The following is a 20,461-nucleotide window of genomic DNA, read 5'->3' as shown; positions in this document are numbered from 1 at the left end:
CACACACAATAAAATAAAATTAAAGAAAAGAAAAAAATATTTTTAAGAAATTAAAAAAGAATCAAGAATTGAAAAAATAACTGAAAAAAATAATAATAAAAGGCTAAAGAATAAAAATATAAACAGTGTTATATACTGTTTTCCCCAAGAGCTGAAGCTTTGCAGCCCTCTATGATCTGTAAACTTGGTGTGAGTTGTTGGTGCTGGTCTTCCAGGGGAGGGGCCTGTTGTGCTGATTCTCTGGTAGACTTGCTCTGGTGGAAGTGCACCTCCAGTGCACAGGGAGGTAGGGTTTGGTGTCAGTTATTAGTTTTTATTATTAATATAGGACATTTGTTGTCAGACCTTTAATGAAATTGTTGTGATCTCATGCTTGAATAAAGAACATAAAAACTGAGTTCACACACACACACACACACACACGCACACACACATACATACTCTGTTGAATAATAGGAGGAATTGATAGTAATTAAGTACCCATAACTAAAGAAATAATGGTTGTTTTATACTTGGTCTTGTTCAGTTTCTAAAGCTCTGATATCCAGTATGATAACTATTAACCAAATGTGGCATTTAAATTTACATTTTTTCCCCTTTAGGACCACCTTTGCCATATCCCATAGGTATTGGACCAATATGTCTTTGTTCTCATTGATTTCCATGAATTGATTAAGTTCTACTTTGATTTCTTGGTTGACCCAAACATTCCTGAGCAGGATGGTCTTTAGCTTCCAAGTGTTTGAATTTCTTTTAAACTCTTTCTTGTGATTGAGTTCCAGTTTCAAAGCATTGTGGTCCAAGAATATGCAATAAATAATCTCAATCTTTTGATATCGGTTGAGACCTGATTTGTGACTCAGTATGTGGTCTATTCTAGAGAAAGTTCCATGTGCACTCAAAGAGAATGAGTATTCTGGTGTTTTGTTTTGTTTTTTTTTAAGATTTTATTTATTTGACAGAGAGAGAGAGATCACAAGTAGGCAGAGAGGCAGGCAGAGAGAGAGAGAGGGGAGGAAGCAGGCTCCCTGCGGAGCAGAGAGCCCGATGCGGGGCTGGATCCCAGGACCCTGGGATCATGACCTGAGCTGAAGGCAGAGGCTTTAACCCACTGAGCCACCCAGGCGCCCCGAGTATTCTGGTGTTTTAGAGTGGAATGTTCTGTATATCACTATGAGGTCTATCTGGTCCAATGTGTCCTTGAAAGCTACTGTTTCTTTGTTGATTTTCTGCTTAGATGATCTATCTATTGCTGAGAGTGGTGTGTAGGATCCCCTACAATTAACACGTTCTTATCAATATGTCTCTTTATTTTGCTTAACAGTTGGCTTATGCAACTGGCTGCTCTCATGTTGGGGGAATCGATATTTACAATTGTTAGGTTTTCTTGTTGGATAGACCCTTCCAGAATGATGTAGTGTCCTTCTGTATCTCTGTTTCTCACTTAAAATCTAATTTGTCCGTTATGAGAATCGTTACCCCAGCTTTCTTTTGAAGACTCTTGGCATGAAATATCGTCCTCCATCCCTTCACTTTCAGCCTGGATGTATCTTTAGGTTCAAAATGAATCTCTTGTAGACAGCATATGAATGGGTCCTGTCTTTTTTGTTTTATTATTAATTTCTTTTCAGCATAACAGAATTCATTGTTTATGCACCACACCCAGTGCTCCATGCCATATGTGCCCTCCATAATACCTACCACCAGGCTCATCCAACCTCCCACCCCCCACCCCTTCAAAACCCTCAGATTGTTTTTCAGAGTCCATAGTCTCTCATGGTTCATCTCCCCTTACAATTTCCCTCAACTCCCTTCTCCTCTCCATCTCCCTGTGTCCTCCATGTTATTTGTTATGCTCCACAAATAAGTGAAACCATATGATAATTGTCTCTCTCTGCTTGACTTATTTCACTCAGCATAATCTCTTCCAGTCCCGTCCATGTTGATACAAAAGTTGGGTATTCATCTTTTCTGATGGAGCCATAATACTCCATAGTGTATATGGACCACATCTTCCTTATCCATTCGTCCGTTGAAGGGCATCTTGGTTCTTTCCACAGTTTGGTGACCATGGCCATTGCTGCTATAAACATTGGGGTACAGATGGCCCTTCTTTTCACTTCATCTGTATCTTTGGGGTAAATACCCAGTAGTGCAATTGCAGGATCATAGGGATGCTCTATTTTTAATTTCTTAAGGAATCTCCACACTGTTCTCCCAAGTGGCTGCACCAACTTGCATTCCCACCAGCAGCGTAAGAGCGTTCCCCTTTCTCCACATCCTCTCCAACACACGTTGTTTCCTGTCTTGCAAATTTAAAGTGGACCAGATTTAAAAGTACCTCAGCTCCAATAGCCACATTTGAAGTGCTTAGTTACTACCATTTGTTCCTATTATGCCAGAAAGTCTAATTTTATAAGATTCATCTAAAGTGGAGGTTGACAAAAATTTTATCTAAACATCCAGTAGCAAATTTTTAGGCTTTGTGAGCCATATTAATCCCTGTTGTAACTATTCAACTTTGTTATAAGGCAAAATGGGAATATATAATACATAAACATATTAGCTGTGTTATAGTAAACCTTTATTAAAAACAAGCAGTGGCTGGATTTTACCTGTGGACTGTAAGTTGTTCACCTTGTTTGTTTAGAACATTGAATTTAATTCTTGCTACCTTATTTAAAACTATGTATTGACAAAATGAGTACATCCTGAGAGAATAAAGCAAATCCATTTCATCAGAAGAATGATAATAAGAATTAGAGATTTTAGAATAGTTAAGAGAAATGTTAGGGAATGTTGATAACTTTCTTCAAATATTTGTTTTTGCTATCGTGTGAAAAAGGAACTAGACTTCTATGTGCCTAAGGAAAGCAGAACAATCACCATTGCATGAAAGTTACAGGGAAGCACATTTTAGTACAATGTAAGGAAACAAGATTGATGGACTAGTGAGTGACTAATAAATGCTAATAAATTGGAGTGATTTATGTATAAGATAAAGTTTGAATTCAGTGACCAGCATGATTTTTTTTTCAATGAAAACTTCAGGACTTTGTCCGTTGAATCTTCTGTCATCATATATAGTTTTGGAATTTATTTAATTATGACTTGATTTCTCTCTCTCTCTCTTTTTTTAATTTTTTATTTAGCCAGTGAGAAACTCATAATTGTCTTTGCTCTAGTTAGGCATTTTGATTATTTTGCATATGTATGTGCTTTGGCTGTCATGATTTGTTAATGTTCTTAAATAGGCAGAAAACCAAAAGCTTTTAGATGAAAAGAAACAATTTGAGAAGATTGCTGAAGAATTAAAAGGAGCAGAACAAGAACTAACTGGTCTTCTCCAAACCAGAGAGGTTTGTTTAAAAAAGATTTTCTTTCCAACATTTTGTTAGTAAAATACAGATTTACAGAATAGATTGTGGTATTGTGAAGGATTTGCTTTGTGTAGGACTTCTCACAATTCCTTCGAAGGAAGCGTTCCTGCTACATTTAATATACTAGTGATTGATTTGAAACAAATCTAGAGAATCTTCATATTATAATGGAGATAAAGATTGACATTATGATATCAATAGTATACATAATGCTGTAATTTATAACAATCACATTTTTGATGTCTTTAGTATTTATAGATTGAATATTTTACTTTTATTAAGTTCTTTGTTTATAATAATTTTTACAGTTCTCATACTGTAATTTTAGAATATATTTTTATTTTAAAAAGGTATTTTTTCAGTACGTAATAGCATTACATTGGAATTATATTTTTATAATAGTAACAACAGTATAGGTTTTTTTTTTAAAGATTTTATTTATTTGAGAGAGAAATAAGCAGGGAGCATAAGCAGGGAGAGGGACAAGCAGACTCCCTGCTGAGCATGGAGCTGCATGTGGGGCTCGATCATGACCCCGAGATCATGACCTGAGGTGAAGTCAGACACTTAGCTGACTGAGTCAGCCAGGTGCCCCCAGAACAGATTAGTTTTTAAGATTCTACCTGGTTTCATTAACTAATATATTTTTTCTTAATAGAACATTTTAATTGAGATTAATTACCTGCTAGAGTAAAACTGATGAAAATATTTTATAATATATAAATATAATCTTACTGGTTGAGCTTTAGAATATCAAGATGGAATTCACTTAAATTACATTTGTCATTGCTCCTTTTTCTATAATTAGAATGGTTTTGGCATTAAATCTATTATATTTTAAAATTTGACATTTTTAACCAAAATCTTGTCAAATATTTGACTTGATTACAAGTGGCCATATTTTAAACAAGAAAATTATAAAAAAAATGTTTGCTGTGATTATACATATTTTCCAGGAAAAAGTACATGATTTGGAAACACGGTTAACTGCCATTGTGTCAAGTGAACAGCATTATTCCAAACAGGTTAAAGAGCTGAAAACTGAGCTTGAAAATGAGAAGTAAGTTTTTTCTCTATAAATAAGTTATGTATTCAATTTCTTAGCTTTCTGATAGTTAATAATAAATTAGTAAGTTATATTCACTGTTCATTTGAAGTTAAAGTTGTGTTTTATTCCTAATTAGAGATAAAAATAATTTATTAATTTCACTGTTAATTAAATTAGCAGTGATATGTATATATCATAAACATAAAAAGTACATCACAAAGTTGAAAACTTATTTAGAGGATCACTATATTACTTTTCTTGGAGATAGTTAGTTCCTGATAAAAATAATCATTTGCAGTTCTACCTAGTTATTTTGCTTGTTTTGTTAAATTATTTCATAGATTTGTTTTGTTGAAGTGACTAAAATACAGGTCATTGAATTATGGGTAAAATTCATAATTAACCAAAATTCCTTTTAATAAATGGACTGGTTAGTTATTTATACTTAGTATAAATTTATATAATCTTTGATATGTTTGCTTTTTCAAACTTTCATTTTTTGAATCTACTCTTTGATGAATTTCCAGTACTGGTAATTAGGAGAAAATAATAGATGCTGCTGAAATCATTTCATAGAGCCACACAGTCCCCTTCTTTCATTTAAAATTGATCTTGACTGCCACCAATAATAGCAGTAATTTCTCTTCCAGTGTAGAGCATTTGAGACCTTGTAAGAGCAGTTCAAGTGTTGTGTACAGAAGTTAAACCAAGTTTTATTTATTTTAATGAAAATATTTTATTAAAGATAGTTCATGCCTCATGACTACTTTAATCAAATCACCAGAAGTTTGGAACAGTTTCTAAGAGATAGTATACTATAGACAAAAAAATTATATGAAGAAAATAATATATACTTCAAAATTTGTGGAAAAATATGGAGTATGAGGTATATAGGGAATATTCAAGAAAATATGACATCTTGTAAAACTTGGAGAAAATTTTAAACATGTACAAAGTGGAGGAAAAAAATGTAATGAAGTAGCATGTACTTATCACTCAACTTCAAAAATTAAGTAATGGCCAATCTTATTATACTCCCAGTCCTTTCTTTCTCTCTTTACCCTAAGATTATCTTGAATTAAATTCCACATCATATAATTTAATAGGTAAATATTTAGGTCTGACATGTTTTTAAATAATAGGCTTAAGACTACTGAACTAAATGCAAGCTGCAACAGGCTTTCACTGGAGAACAAAGAACTAGCACAAGAAGCAAGTGATATGGCCCTAGAAATCAAGAAACAGCAAGAAGATATTGATGTGAGTTGATAAAGATAGTACCAGTGACTTAGTTTTCTAACCTGTACAATTAGGGTGTTAGAATGGATAACCTTCCAAGATTCTTTCACCTTCACAAATCTGATTATGTTAGAGCTGATACTTTGTTTCAAAAGAAAAAATACATATTGATTTTGGTGATGAATAATGGGGAACAGAATATAGAGACTATATCTGTTGATATAGTTAATCTAATTTTAAGCATCAAGATTTTTATGAAGTATTTATTCAACAAGTATTTATTAAGTAATCATGTAAGAATGTGAAGGATACAATGGTGAATAGACTATCTTCCTCTTTAAGTTCTTATGGCTCAATAGAAAAACTAAATACTCAAGTAACTTAAACAAAATACTACATTATATGTGTTGTTTGGGGACCAAGTGTTACCAGAATTGACAGAATTGCTCTTCTGCCTTCGTGAAAGAGCAGGTTTCAGAGGGAGTATAGTGTTGATTTTGGCCTTGAAAGATGAACAACTGTGAGATCAGTAAATATCAGTAAATGGAAAACCATTCCTTTAAGCCACAATAATATGAATAGAGGATAAAAGGCTTAAATTATCACTGGGAAACAGCAAGTAAAACTTGTGGTTTTTTGTTTGTTTGTTTTTAGCTGCTATGTAGAGATTGTTAGGGTAATAATTAAAATAAGGCTGGAAAAATAGTATGAAACTATGCAAGATAAATAGCCCATTGTCTTGTTTTACATACAACTAAATTTTATGCTGATGGTTAAAGGTTTTTAAATAATAGTTTTTATTTTTGTTGAAACAAAACAATATAAACAACATTGTTTCCTTAGAATAGCAAAAAGCAAGAAGAAAGGATGTTGAAACAAATAGAAAAACTGGAAGAAACGGAAACACAGTTAAGGCAAGACTAATGAATTGGCTTTTTTTGGCAAAAGATTTTAGTACTTCTTTTCTGTTAATTTGTTAGAGTCAATTTAGATAATACTTAATGTTAAGTATGGTATAAAGTAAAAAATTAGAATTACTATGTTAGAGTTCTTAAAATTGTAATATCTTTTGTTCTTAGTGTTGAAATAGTAAGATTAGACTTTGAGATTAATTTTAAAGCATTCTGAATTTTCTTATATTTAATATTTAAGAAAGTAATTGTATACAAGAAAATTTAGAAGAGAAATTTTTATAAGACCAGTGCTCTAACCCCAGAGCTATGGAGCCTAGAAGAGAAATTTTTTAAAAATTAATATTTTTAAAAGCATTGTCCATGTTTCTAGGTGTTTTCAAATCATCTCTTTTAATGCCTATAAATCAGTCAAGTGAATATAACAGTATTTATTTTAATTCTTTTTGTTTTTAGATACTTACATTTTCTTATTTTTCACTATCATTGACAATACTGTAGTTAACATCGACAATACTATAGTTAACAACTTGGTGCATACAGATTTTTTTCTTATTTTGAATTTGATAGGATATGTTTCAAGGAATAGAATTTACTGAGTTACTGGAATAATTGTTTCAATGACTTTTGATATTCAAATGGTTTTTAATAAGTTATACTTGTTGTAAACCATATAGTACAACCACTATTGTGTGAAAATGATGGTTCCAAAATCTTTTGTTTTGGGAATTAGCATTAATTTATTTGATAATATAACAGATAAAAACAACTCATTGTTCTTATGATTTGTAATTTTTATTTTTTGGCTAAGCTTTGGAATTTTTTATGCTTGCTCAAATTTCTTTTTTCTAATATTGCTTATATCTGTTCCCCATTAATATTTTGAGGTCTAAATTGTTTTCTTACTGATTTACTTAAGCTTTAAAAAATATAGTAATCCCTTACCTTGTTTTTTTTACAGTACATATTTCCCCCAACTTGTTTTCCTTTCACTTTGGGTAATTTTTTTATTGTGCATAAGTTTTTTCATTTTGTATAAGATCTAATTGTCTTTTTTTGGGGGGGATAATTTTTCCTATTGCTTTTCTACTTAGAAATTTGTCTGCTTGAAATCAAATATTAATCTTTTCTTTAGTTATTTTCCAAATTGATATATTGATATTCAGTTTTTCTTTCTCTTTTTCAAATAATAAAAACATTTCAAGATAGCTTACTTCTTAACACAACTATCGATCTATGACTTGGGTTTTCATATATAGTGTTTTCATGTTTATTTTCTAAGTAACATGTTTTTGTATTTTGTTTCCTTTTAATCCATTAATAATTTAGATGATTTCCAAATATTTGGGGGCTCTTGTTTGTACTTACAGTCTGAAGTATTAAGTTTTGTTTTTTTATATTTTGTTAACATTTAGGATTGAGATAATGTGAATAAAGTGCTATGTACAGTTCCTAGCCACATAACTGTTGTTATTTTCTAGGTTTGGAAAATCATCTTTTATTGTATTTCTATTGATTGCTTTAGTTGTTTTTGCTCAATTTTCTCATTGAGAAGCAGCTGAGAAGTTTTTAGATTGGATCTCAGTGACTAAGGCACTGTACATTTTGAGGATAAAAAGTGAAGACTTATTTTGAGGAAAGGCTGCTTTTTATTTAAGAGAATTCAGGTTATTTTGATTATATCTTTTTGTATATAGACTTATAGAACTCTAAATATAAATATATAGGAAAAGTAAGAATATGTCAATTAAAAATTAATACTCAGTTAAAGGGTAAATATCATGGATTCAGTTTTTACAAAGCCAGTTATTCCATATGATTGAATAGTATTCTGTGCATACAGCCTAAACCCAGCAACATATTAATGCTAGCCAGGGAAACTATAATTAGAAATAGCTTCAAGTATCTGAGACAAAAATACCATTGCATTCATGTGCAGTGGGCAGATTTTTAATTTAAAAACTTTTGAAAAGACAATATATGCATATGGCACAAAATTCAAAGCAACAAGGGGAAACATGGGGAAAGGAAACTATCTTCTCTTTGTCTTTCTGCTATCTAGTTTTCCTCCCCAGGAGTATCACTGTTTTTTGTGTGTGTTTCCAGAGATACCTTCTCTCTATGTAAGGATGTTTGTCTATGTAAATATCTCAGTCATGTAGTCCTTCATTAAAATCACTTACATTTATGTCCCTAATTTATTTGTATAAAATTATGACTACATCTTAGATGATGACTAATTTATGACTTCTTAAAGAAAAGAGTAAAGTGAAATCTTGACTTAAATAAGAAATAAGTATTTCTTTTTTTAATGGATTAAAGGATCTAGATAATTAGTTTCAAATTAAATGTATAAGGTAATTTAAGTATAGGAGGGGAAGTATGCCTATTGACATTAATGCATGAAAAATTACTAAACAAAATAATTTAAACCAATAAAAAATATAATAATCAACCATTTTAAGAAATCCCAGAAAAGCAGTAAAACAAAAATACAATATATTTTTTTATAATGTCACTCTTCCATTTCCTTTAAGAAATGAACTGGAATCTGTGAGAGAAGAATTAAAACAGAAAGGAGATGAAGTTAAATGTAAATTGGACAAGAGTGAAGAAAATGTATGTTATAGTAATAAATTGTATACCAATTTCAAATCATAAAATCAACACCACATGTCTAAAAAAAAATAAAGTATGCTATTGATATAGGGACTGTTGTATGCAGTTGACCTTAAAGCAATAGGCAGCGTTAGTTTATTTTGCTTATATGGTTTATATGTAGAAGAAATAGTGACATAATTACAGATTTCTTTCATAAATGCTTAATATTTAATGATGATATACATTTTTAGGCTAAAAAGATTCATATTTTCGTAGTAAAGAACATACTGATAAATTGATAAGTTTGTGTTGTGCTTTGGTGGATACTATTTCAACAAGTTGAGATAAGAAAGTTTTTAGGGAAGAATGTCACAAAAGTGAAATGGTACAAAGTATGTGACATGATTATAGTATACAGTATACATAGTGGGGAGAAGATTTGCCGAGATAGATGAAGCTAGATTGTGAAGGCCTTGCCTGTGTTTTTTCATTCACTCAGCACGTATTATTAGCTATCTACTCGTGCCAGGCACTGTTCTCGGTGCCCAGTTTAGACTTCATTTGTTCTGGTGGATAATGTGTGGTTCAGTTAAGGTGGGTTTTTTTTTTTTTTTAATTATTACTAGGGAAGTCACATTTTAGTTTCTAAGAATGGAATGGGAAAGATGTGAAAGGCATTGGAATTAGTTGGAAAGCTTTAAAAAAAAGTGTCTTGAAAGCTCCGAAAAACATCTTGGAGAGGACTTTGCTCTAGTTTAATTTTACTTACTTATTCCTAAGTTAGTCATTGTGGTTAGGGGATAGAGTAATTTGGTGAAGCCTGAGCTATGTACTTATCTACTCCTGGAGACAGATCAGTTTCCATCAAACTACATGGATTTAACAGGATTGCTATGGAATTTACACTAACAGAGTCTTCTCAGGAAAGAATGGTGGCCAGACCAAAGTAGCTCCTCCTGGAGCGTATACAAGGAGCATCTAATCAAAAGTTGAGTCAGGACACCTTCCTGGAAGAAGTGACATTCACTTTGAAACCTAAGATTAATAGAAATTACTGGAAGGCAGAGGGATGGACACAAATATATCAGGGAATATTATAAATTATAAGCACACACACACTACATACAGAGTATGAGAGAGTGTCATATTTGTTCATTTTTAATTTTTATTTTTTAAAGATTTTATTTATTTGGCAGAGAGGGACCCAGTGAGAGAGGGAACACAAGCAGGGGGAGTGGGAGAGGGAGAAGCAGGCTTCCTGCCAAGCAGGGAACCCGATGTGGGGCTCCATCCCAGGACACTGGGACCATGACCTGAGCCAAAGGCAGATGCTTAACAACTGAGGCAGCCAGCTACCTGGAGAATGTCATATTTAAAAAACTATGGAAAGTTCATCTTGGCTGAAAGGTGGAGTTTAAAATAGTAGTAATAGTGGAGGGAGTAGGGAAAGCTGAAGGTAGAGATAAGCATGGGGAGATGAAGGATAGGGGAAATGAGGTTGGGAGAGATAAGGACAGATTATTTAAGGCCCCATAAACTATATTTAGGAATTTGACATTATTGAAGAGTTTTGACATGAGGAGTGTCATATTTATTTTTAGAAAGCTGTAAGACTATCTTACAACTAAGATTCTAAGGACGAGATGAGCTAGTATTTTTAAGGGCCTACAGTATATCAGGAACATTCTAGTTCTTTGTATATGTTCTCTTAGTTAACTGCAAGTTATTTTTGTCCTCATTTTATGAATTAAGAAATTGGGCCTCCAAAAGGTAAAAAAGTTTGAAAGGCTACGTAACTAAGAAGTAGTAGTGCTGGCTTTCTGGCATTCTTTAAACTATACCACATTTTTTTTTCTTTCAAAAAGGTACTTTTTCTTTCAGTTTCATATTTATTAAAAAGGAATTTAATCTCCTGAAAATTTGCTATGTAATTTACTACTTTAAGATTTGCATCAGAGGCTGCTTCACGACACTAATCCTTTTGTGATGGGGAAAAAACATGAATTTGGTGTTTAAAGTAAAAATCCTTTATCAAGAATTTAAATGTATTTTACCAATGTACAAGATATTAGTGATGAGTTAGGAAAAAAACTCAAAATGCAAGACAAGTTGGCACATTTAATCTTTTTCCGTGGTTGGATTTCAATTTACTTACTCAAACAGTTTCCTAGAAAGAATCCAATTTGCAAGTAGTTCTCAGAAATTTACCTGACATTCATTATACCTTTCCCCCTGCAACCCACTATCTTAGTATAGACATTTATATTATTTCATACTTGCTTTCTCTGAGCTTATTTTCTCATCCCTAAAATGGAGATAATAATACCTGATTTTATCATTGGGTTGTTCTGAGGTTCAGATTAAAAGTGTTTGTGAAAGACATATTTAGAAGATTATAGACATTTGACAACTTTAAAAAATTCAAGGTAGACTGAGAAAGTTGATAAAAATCACAAAATAATATTGGGTTAAAATTAAAAGTGATAAGCATTAACATAAAAGCATTAAAGACAATTTATTTTTTAAAAAAGGATACAGCAATAAACTGGAAGTATGTATATTTTATAGAAATATAAGACTAAGTTTTATAATTCTATTTCTGAAAGATACTAAGAAGAAAATAGATATTCTGTTAACATTTTAAATATGATGGAAAATAATGTTTTTTAGGCACGCAACATTGAATGTGAAGTTTTAAAAAAAGAAAAACAAATGAAGATCTTAGAAAACAAGGTATTATCAAATTGCAAAAAGCATTTTTGAGAAAAGAGACTTTGTAGCAAAAGTATGACTACGTTCTTTAAGACCAGTCTTTACACTGTCCTGTACAAAGAGATATCAAATCTCTTTGAAGACTTTAAGGAATAATTTTGGATTTTTACTGCAGGTTTCTTTGAAGAAGCTCTGGGTTTAGGAGCTTTGTACAGTGCTTCAAAGAGCAAAGTTTCATGAAATTCTTCTTTAGTTATCTCTTCCTTTCCCCAAATTTTACATTCTTAGCAGCTGCATTTGTTGGCAGAATCTTTAGAGTGGCAAGATGCTTTTAAAGATTATTGTTAGACATATTTCTCATTCATATAATCAAAGGAGCTACAGAAAATTTTCTGCTCCCTTGATGTGAAGTTGTGAAGTGTTTTTACTGCCTGGCTGTCCATCACAATTCACTTCTCCTGTCTCCATATATTTATCCTAAACTTGAACTTCTTACCTATAGTAAGTAGTCCTCTGGAAAAGTTTAGTTCACTCTCTGAAGTTTTGACCTCTGATAATACCATTTTCTTCTGCCTAGAATTCTGGTGAGTAAAATTCTTTTGTTTCTATGCATGTGAATTGTTTTACTTAGAAATGAACTGTGATTGGGGGGAAAAAAACTATGGTATTTTAAATCCTTTCCAAGAATTTTCGACATTCTACCAAATATATTTACCTTCATTAGCCCTAAATTTGGAGATTGTTTAAATTTAAAAGGTGTGACAAGTTATTTTAATTTTCATTGTCTTATTCAGAAAGAAGGGAGAGTGAGATGGGCAGTCAAATTACATTCAAAGTTGATAGTTTTGGTGTCATTATTTTAGTAAGATATACACTTATTTTTGGATTGTAGTAATGCCAGTTATAAAGATGGCTTTATAGGAATACCAGTGTCTGAAGTCATTTCAGGTCTGATTAGGCTTTTTGTTCTTTCTGTTGATGTTTACTCATTGAGTCTCAATTCTTTGTTATTTTGTTTTTTGTTGTTGTTTTTATGATTCTTTGGAGTTTTATCCATGGGAATTCTTTGAGGCTTGTGTTGGAGTTTGTATCTTCCCAAAAACATTGTCTTGGGATCACTGTTCACCAGGAACCATTTTAAATTAAATTCTCCATTTTAGGTTTTTCCAAATCATAGAGATAGCATGAATTTAGGCTATAAACTCATATAAGGCTACCTCACGGCTACAAATTCTCGGGGAAGATTTTGATAACTTTCACTCAGTGCTAGCGTCAAGACAGACAAGTTTTCTTGTGACCCTTCTGTGTGGCAGATTTATTTTTTAAAAAATATTTTCATAGAATAGGTAGTCTTTTGAGTTTGTGGCTTTATGCAGGGTTGTCTTACTGAATTCCTTACCTTTAGTGAGCTCTAAGTTTTATCTTCTATCTCCCTTATACTAGGTAGTTTCAGCAGATGTCCATAGCTGGCTTTGGTACTACCCCAAACCTGCTATTATTAAAGTTATAATTTCAAGTAAGCAGATTCCTCATTTTGTAGCCATTTCCTTTTTAAAATTATTTTTTATCAGGAAGGTTGTTCAGAATATACAGGTGGCTTTTCAGCCAGAATTGGAAATCCTTGATTTTTAAAAAAAAGTTAAAATTGTATACACAAATATTTGCACCTGCTAATGTATTTATACCAGTAAAATTGGCATGAAAATCACCAAAATGTCTCTCATTTTTCTGTAGCTTTTCTTCCTTTGTTTTCTTTTGAGTTTTTGAAATAGACTTTAGGGGTTGGGCATATTAAAAATAAGATTATTAAGCAGCTGTGCCATGTATTACTGTTTTAGAATAATAGCTGATTATGACTACACATGGGTTTTGCAATAAAAATATTTAACAGAGTATTTTGTGCTGAGAGATTAAATTTTTTTTTTCCATTGGAGTTTCTTTCTACTTTGATGGAAATTTATACAACTTACATTATCTGTAATGTTTTAGGACTGTTTAGGAACCTGTTCTGCTTTATGGTAGTCCAATTATTTCTTAGCCTAATGCCTCTTAGTCCAATCATGCATGTGTACTCAGGTGAAATAGTCTCCCAAAGTGTGATATAAAAAAGTGTTAGGTAGTATTTCTATAACATGTGTTAGAATGCAGTTATGAGGAGATAGTATCACATTATTCCCTTTCCCCAAATATAAAAGTAAAAGAGACTCAGAAATGAGAAATGAGGAATAATGAATAAGGATGAAGGCAAATTACAGTCAATCTTACCTCTGGCTATAGCTTTTCAAAATCTAATTAATAATACAATTCAGCCTTCTGTATAGGATTGAGCAAGAGGCACATTTTCCTTAAAGTAATTGAATTCATGTGTTCTTTAAGTAAGTTAAGAAATGTGAAGAATTTCAAATTTCTATTGAGAAAAATCTTTATTAAAATTTACTTGATCACATAATTTTAGACACTAATGGAATTACTAAACTACATAATTTTTGAAGTGACCTTTATGTTATTTTATGCAATATTTTTATTAGTTTAAAGTTACTTATTTTGACTGGAATATTGAATAAAATAATTATAATTTCTCATAATTTTTAGTGTAACAATTTAAGGAAACAAGTTGAAAATAAAAGCAAATGTATTGAAGAACTCCAGCAGGAGGTAGGTACTGATTCTCCAACATAAACTATTAAAAAAACCTAATTTTTTCACTACATTTTTAGAGAATAATGCTTTCCTTTCCTTTAGTAATTTCAGTCTAAGTCAGTGGCAATGCAAAATGGGATCATGTTGTTACTAAGCATAATTCTTTATTTCAATTTTTTACAGACTAAGGCCTTAAAAAAAAGGGGCACAGCAGAAAGCAAGCAACTGAATATTTATGAGATAAAGGTATTTGGAATATTTATTTTTGTTTTTAAAATACTAGTAAGTAGATGAAAACTTAGGAATTTCATACTCTTCTATTGTAGCAGTTATTTTCAAAAATTCTTTTGAGATTGTAGGAATCGTTCTTTTTAATAGAGTGCTTGTCTGTGACTTAGCTGTATCAGAACAATCTAAGCAGCTTAAATATATGAATATGTGTGGTATATGTGTGTATTCATATTCCTTACCCATACTTTTAAATTTGAGATTGAGTAGGTTTGGAGTAGAGCCGTGGAATCTACATATTATAGAAGGTCTATATATGGTTATCCTGCTGCACAAGAAGTTTGAGAACCATTGATTTTATAGAAAAAAGTTAAAGTTAAGGAATGTCAGCTCATGATGTCAAGAGCCCTAATTTGTTTATTATCATATTCCTAAGTCCTTGAATAGCAACTGACAGTAAGTACTCAAATAGTTTTTGAGTCTTGAATGGAAAACAGTAGTTCTCAGTATTTGAAAGATGTTCATTTTCTAGGAAAACAAAAATCTTATACCTTCCTTTAATACTATCTGAGATTAAAAATATATAAACATTGTGTTAAAAATGAAAAGAATTCTCAAACTTCTGGAATCATATAGAAAAGTAACTAACATATATCCTGTAATTCAGCCTACTATAGGTAGAATCAAGAGAAATACACAAAATATTCATAGCAGCATTAGTTGTGGTAGCCCTAAAATGAAGATGACACAGATAACCATTAGTAGTATTAAAAATAAGTCAATAGGAAATCACTCTAAGGTGACCCAGATGTTGGAATTAGGAGATAAGAGCATTTATGTAGTTTTTATAAGTATATTCAAAGACGAAAAGGAGGGTATGTTTATAATGAATAAATGGAGAATCTCAGTGAAGAAATAGAAACTTTAAAAAAGCATCAGAGAGATTCCCAAGATGGCAAAGGAGTGGGGGACTCCATTTCAACCAGTCCCCTGCGTTTAGCTAGAATTGCCAAGGAAATGTTGAAAAACAAAGCCGGGGGCCTCACATTGCCCGATTTCAAGTTATGTTATAAAGCTGTGATCACCAAGACAGCATGGTACTGGCACAAAAACAGACACAGACCAAATGGAACAGAATAGAGAGACCAGATATGGACCCACAACTCTATGGTCAAAGCAGGGAAAAATATCCAGTGGAAAAAAGACAGTCTCTTCAATAAATGGTGCTGGGAAAATTGGACAGCTATATAGAGAAAAATGAAACTCGACCATTCCCTTATACCATACACAAAGATAAACTCAAATGGATGAAAGACCTCAATGTGAGACAGGAATCCATCAAAAGCCTAGAGGAGAACATAGGCAATAAACTCTTCAACATCGGCCACAGCAACTTCTTTCAAGACATGTCTCCAGGGGCACCTGGGTGGCTCAGTGGGTTAAGCCTCTGCCTTCGGCTCAGGTCATGATCTCAGGGTCCTGGGATCGAGCCCCGCATCGGGCTCTCTGCTCGGCAGTGAGCCTGCTTCCCCCTCTCTCTGCTTGCCTCTCTGCCTACTTGTGCTCTCTCTCTCTCTCTCTGTCAAATAAATAAATTTAAAAAATCTTTAAAAAAAAAAAAAAAGACATGTCTCCAAAGGCAAAGGAAACAAAAGCAAAAATGAACTTTTGGGACTTCAAGATCAAAAGCTTCTGCATGGCAAAGGAAACAGTCAACAAAACAAAGAGGCTACCCACGTAATGGGAGAAGATATTTGCAAATGACACTACAGATAAAGGGCTCATATCCAAGATCTATAAAGAACTCCTCAAACTCAACACTCAAAAAACAGATAACCACATCAAAAATGGGCAGAAGACATGAACAGACACTTCTCCAAAGAAGACATACTAATGTCTAACAGACACATGAAAAAATGTTCATCATCATTAGCCATCAGAGAGATTCAAATCAAAACCACATTAAGGTACCACCTTACACCAGTCAGAATGGCAAAAATTGACAAGACAGGAAACAACAAATGTTGGTGAGGATGTGGAGAAAGGGGAACCTTCTTACATGGTTGGTGGGAATGCAAGGTAGTGCATCCACTTTGGAAAACTGTGGAGATTCCTCAAAATATTAAAAATAGAGCTACCCATTGACTCTACGATTGCACTACTGGATATTTACCCTAAAGATACAGTCATAGTGAAAAGAAGGGCCATATGCACCCCAGTGTTCATACCAACAATGTCCACAATGGCCAAACTGTTGGAAAGAATCAAGATGTCCTTCAACAAACGAATGTATAAAGAAGATGTGGTCCATATATACAATGGAATATTACTCAGCCATCAGAAAGGATGAATACCCAACTTTTGCATCAACATGGATGGGACTGGAGGAGATTATGCTGAGTGAAATAAGTCAAACACAGAAAGTCTAAATTATCATATGGTTTCATTTATTTGTGGAACATTAGGAATGTCATGGAGGACATTACAAGAAGGAAGGGAAAAATGAAGGGGGAGGAATCAGAAGGGGAAATGAACCATGAGAGACTATGGACTCCAAGAAACAAATGGAGGGTTTTAGAAGGGAGGGGGGTGGGGCGTGGTTGAACCCAGTGATGTGTATTAAGGAGGGCATGAATTGCATGAAGCATTGCGTGTTATACACAAACAATCATGGAACAGTATATCAAAAACAAACGATGTACTGTATGGTGAGTAACATAAAACAATAAAAATAGTTAAAAAAACAAATATTAATATATAATTATTCAGAGAGCTATAAAGAAGAGCAAGGATTAGAAGAAGCAGAGATTAGAATGGAGATTAGAATAGGTAAAAGGCAGGGGGAAATGGAGAGTTCTTCAACTTGTATAACGTTTCCAGTTAAGTAAGATAAATTAGTTCTAGATGTCTGCCGTACAGCACAGTACCTATAGTTAACAATACTATATTGTGAACTTATAAATTTGTGAAGAGGATAGATCTCATGTTAAATTGTTTTTATGGTAGAAAATAAAGGGCTAGAAGGAAACTTTTGGAGGTGATACATTATATTAATTGTGATGGTTTCATGGTGTATGCATATGTCTAAACTAATCAAATTGTGAACGTTAAATATGCATAGTTTTTTTTGTGTGTATCCATTATACCTCAATAAAGCTGCTTTTTTAAAAAGAATATGCTTGGGGCACCTGGGTGGCTCAGTGGGTTAAGCCTCTGCCTTCAGCTCAGGTCATGATCTCAGGGTCCTGGGATCGAGTCCCACATCGGGCTCTCTGCTCTGCAGGGAGCCTGCTTCCTCCTCTCTCTCTCTGCTTGCCTCTCTGCCCACTTGTGATCTCTCTCTGTCAAATAAATAAAATCTTAAAAAAGAATATGCTTTTTTAAAAAAATGATTTTATTCTTTGACAGACAGAGAGAGGGGGAAGCAGGCTCCCTGCTGAGCAGAAAGCCTGACGTGGGGCTCTATCCCAGGACCCTGAGATCATGACCTGAGCGGAAGGCAGAGACTTAACCCACTGAACCACCCAGGCGCCCAGAACATGCTTTTTCTTTGAATCACATGGGTGTTCTATCCAAATGGAATAGTCACTGTAACAAAACCTGAACCTCAGAACAAATAATTTAAATATTTCTGAGATATAGATCATAAATGAAAATATGGCTACTTTAAAAATATTACTTGTCAGACTAAATATGTATTTTAGGGGTTTTGTGAAAAATCACATCTCACCATATGAAAACTGTAAGGAAAATGAACCAGCCAAATTTTAATGAATAAGTAATGTTTTAAGAGTCACAAAACCACAAAGTGAATATAGAATATTTTCAAGTAGTGCACATTTACTAATGTTAATGCTATTTTCTTTACTCAAAGGTCAGTAAATTAGAATTAGAACTAGAAGGTGCCAAACAGAAATTTAAGGAAATGACTGACAGCTATCAAAAAAAAATTGAGGACAAAAAGATATCAGAAGAAAATCTTTTAGAAGAGGTGGGAAAAACTAAATATGTTTGAAAAATTGTTATATTAAAACTCTATTTGTTTATCAACATTTTAAGAGAAAAGCAATTCTGAAGTTATGATTTTTAAAAGATTTAATAAATTTATATGTGACAGTTAAAAAGTATCTTTGTTATTCTAAGTATGTGTGTATTAAGTAATGTATTATTTTGAAAAGATTAAGTGGTCATTATAGTGTTATACTATCATCGCACTTGATAGGACACCCTAAAATAAACCCAAACAGTAATGCATCTTTTACTTGGCTTTCCTAATTTTCTGGTGTTTGATTTCTGCATTTTATGTAAGTAGTATATATGGTCTTTGCATTTAAGTTAAATTTGTTTTTTGTGCATTAATTTTAAGAAATACTTTATTTGATAGGTTGAGAAAGCAAAAGTAACAGCCAATGAAGCAGTGAAATTACAGAAAGAAATTGATATACGATGTCAACATAAAATAGCTGAAATGGTAGCACTTATGGAAAAACATAAGGTAATGTGTGTGTGTAATGAGAACTATTAATTGCAGCTATATTTATGCATAAAGATGGTGAAATCAGGATAGCAGTCTGATTTGTCAGAAAATTTGCAATAATGACTGATTACAGCTAGAATACTCTTGATCTTCCATTTCTCTAAGTTTAGGTCTTAACCACACAAAGCTGAGTTTGAGTGTCCCTTCCTTGAGAATCCCTCTCCTTGTCATCTGTTATGTATGGAAGTAATCACTTTTCTTCTGAATTTTCCTAGTACTCTTCTTATAGCACTTTACACCTTATATTTATTTAAGTACATCCCCAGAATATGTATCTGGTAAAGGATATAAATATATCCATTATGTGTGTCTAACACACATTAGGCTAAACAAATTTTTATCAGTGGTATAAATAGATGAAAGACTTAATGTTTGTTGTGTTTGTCCTTTATTTTTTGTTGTTATAAAAGTAATCATTCTGTTACTGAATTCAGCTTTATTCCCTTCAAGATTTGGAATAAGAGGTGGGCTATACTTACCTATTCATCCTTAAAATTGTTGGTGGAATATAAACATATGAGGTAACCAATGAAGATTGAACATATTTTCATAATATTTTAAAAATTCATAAAAATATTATGAACTCAGAGATTTAAACATATTTGGCATTTCTCAATCCAGTCTAATCCTTGACACCCAAATTGTTCCTTTTTTGGCCAGTGGGAGACTCTTCAAACTAGTTGGCCAGTCCTTTTGACTTGACAGCTTTTTTGCTTTCTATTATAACAACATGTTCAAGTCTCATCTTGTATTTCCTGCCCCAGATTTGGGTCTGGAATCAGTTACTCTTCTACCTTTTTTTTTTTTCTACCCTTTTTTTTTAATTATGAAACTCAACATTTCCAATTAAAAAGAATTTTTTGTTGTTCTTGTGTTTGATTATTTTCAAGACTGTTTTCTATGTTTCATTGTTTATTTGAATAAAAATGACTTAAAAATTAGAAAAAAGGTCTCTCTCTCTCTCTCTCTCTATATATATATATATATATATAAATGTGGAATTTATTGACATTTTCTGTGAATATAAAATGTGTAAGGATACTAGTATTATTAAAACATAATTTATGGGGCACCTGGGTGGCTCAGTGGGTTAAATAAAGCCTCTGCCTTTGGCTCAGGTCATGATCCCGGGGTCCTGGGATTGAGCCCTGCATCAGGCTCTCTG

General features: G+C 32.6%; 1 protein-coding gene across 1 annotated transcript in view; it reads left to right on the top strand.

The window, feature by feature from the left end:
* SYCP1 (synaptonemal complex protein 1) overlaps positions 1-20,461 on the top strand; it is a 132,299-nt gene that overhangs the window by 79,772 nt on the left and 32,066 nt on the right. The window contains exons 16-25 of the mRNA XM_032881381.1: positions 3,255-3,359; positions 4,337-4,440; positions 5,571-5,688; positions 6,511-6,581; positions 9,116-9,197; positions 11,850-11,912; positions 14,484-14,546; positions 14,715-14,777; positions 18,634-18,750; positions 19,144-19,254. Coding sequence (XP_032737272.1) covers positions 3,255-3,359; positions 4,337-4,440; positions 5,571-5,688; positions 6,511-6,581; positions 9,116-9,197; positions 11,850-11,912; positions 14,484-14,546; positions 14,715-14,777; positions 18,634-18,750; positions 19,144-19,254 — 897 coding nt within the window. The remainder of the gene's footprint in view (positions 1-3,254; positions 3,360-4,336; positions 4,441-5,570; positions 5,689-6,510; positions 6,582-9,115; positions 9,198-11,849; positions 11,913-14,483; positions 14,547-14,714; positions 14,778-18,633; positions 18,751-19,143; positions 19,255-20,461) is intronic.

Source organism: Lontra canadensis, unplaced genomic scaffold (genome assembly GCF_010015895.1).
Source record: "Lontra canadensis isolate GAN:19392208 unplaced genomic scaffold, GSC_riverotter_1.0 scaffold75, whole genome shotgun sequence".
NCBI classification, from domain to species: domain Eukaryota; kingdom Metazoa; phylum Chordata; class Mammalia; order Carnivora; family Mustelidae; genus Lontra; species Lontra canadensis.
Note: the sequence above shows the minus strand (reverse complement) of the source record. Positions and strands in the feature narration are given on the sequence as shown.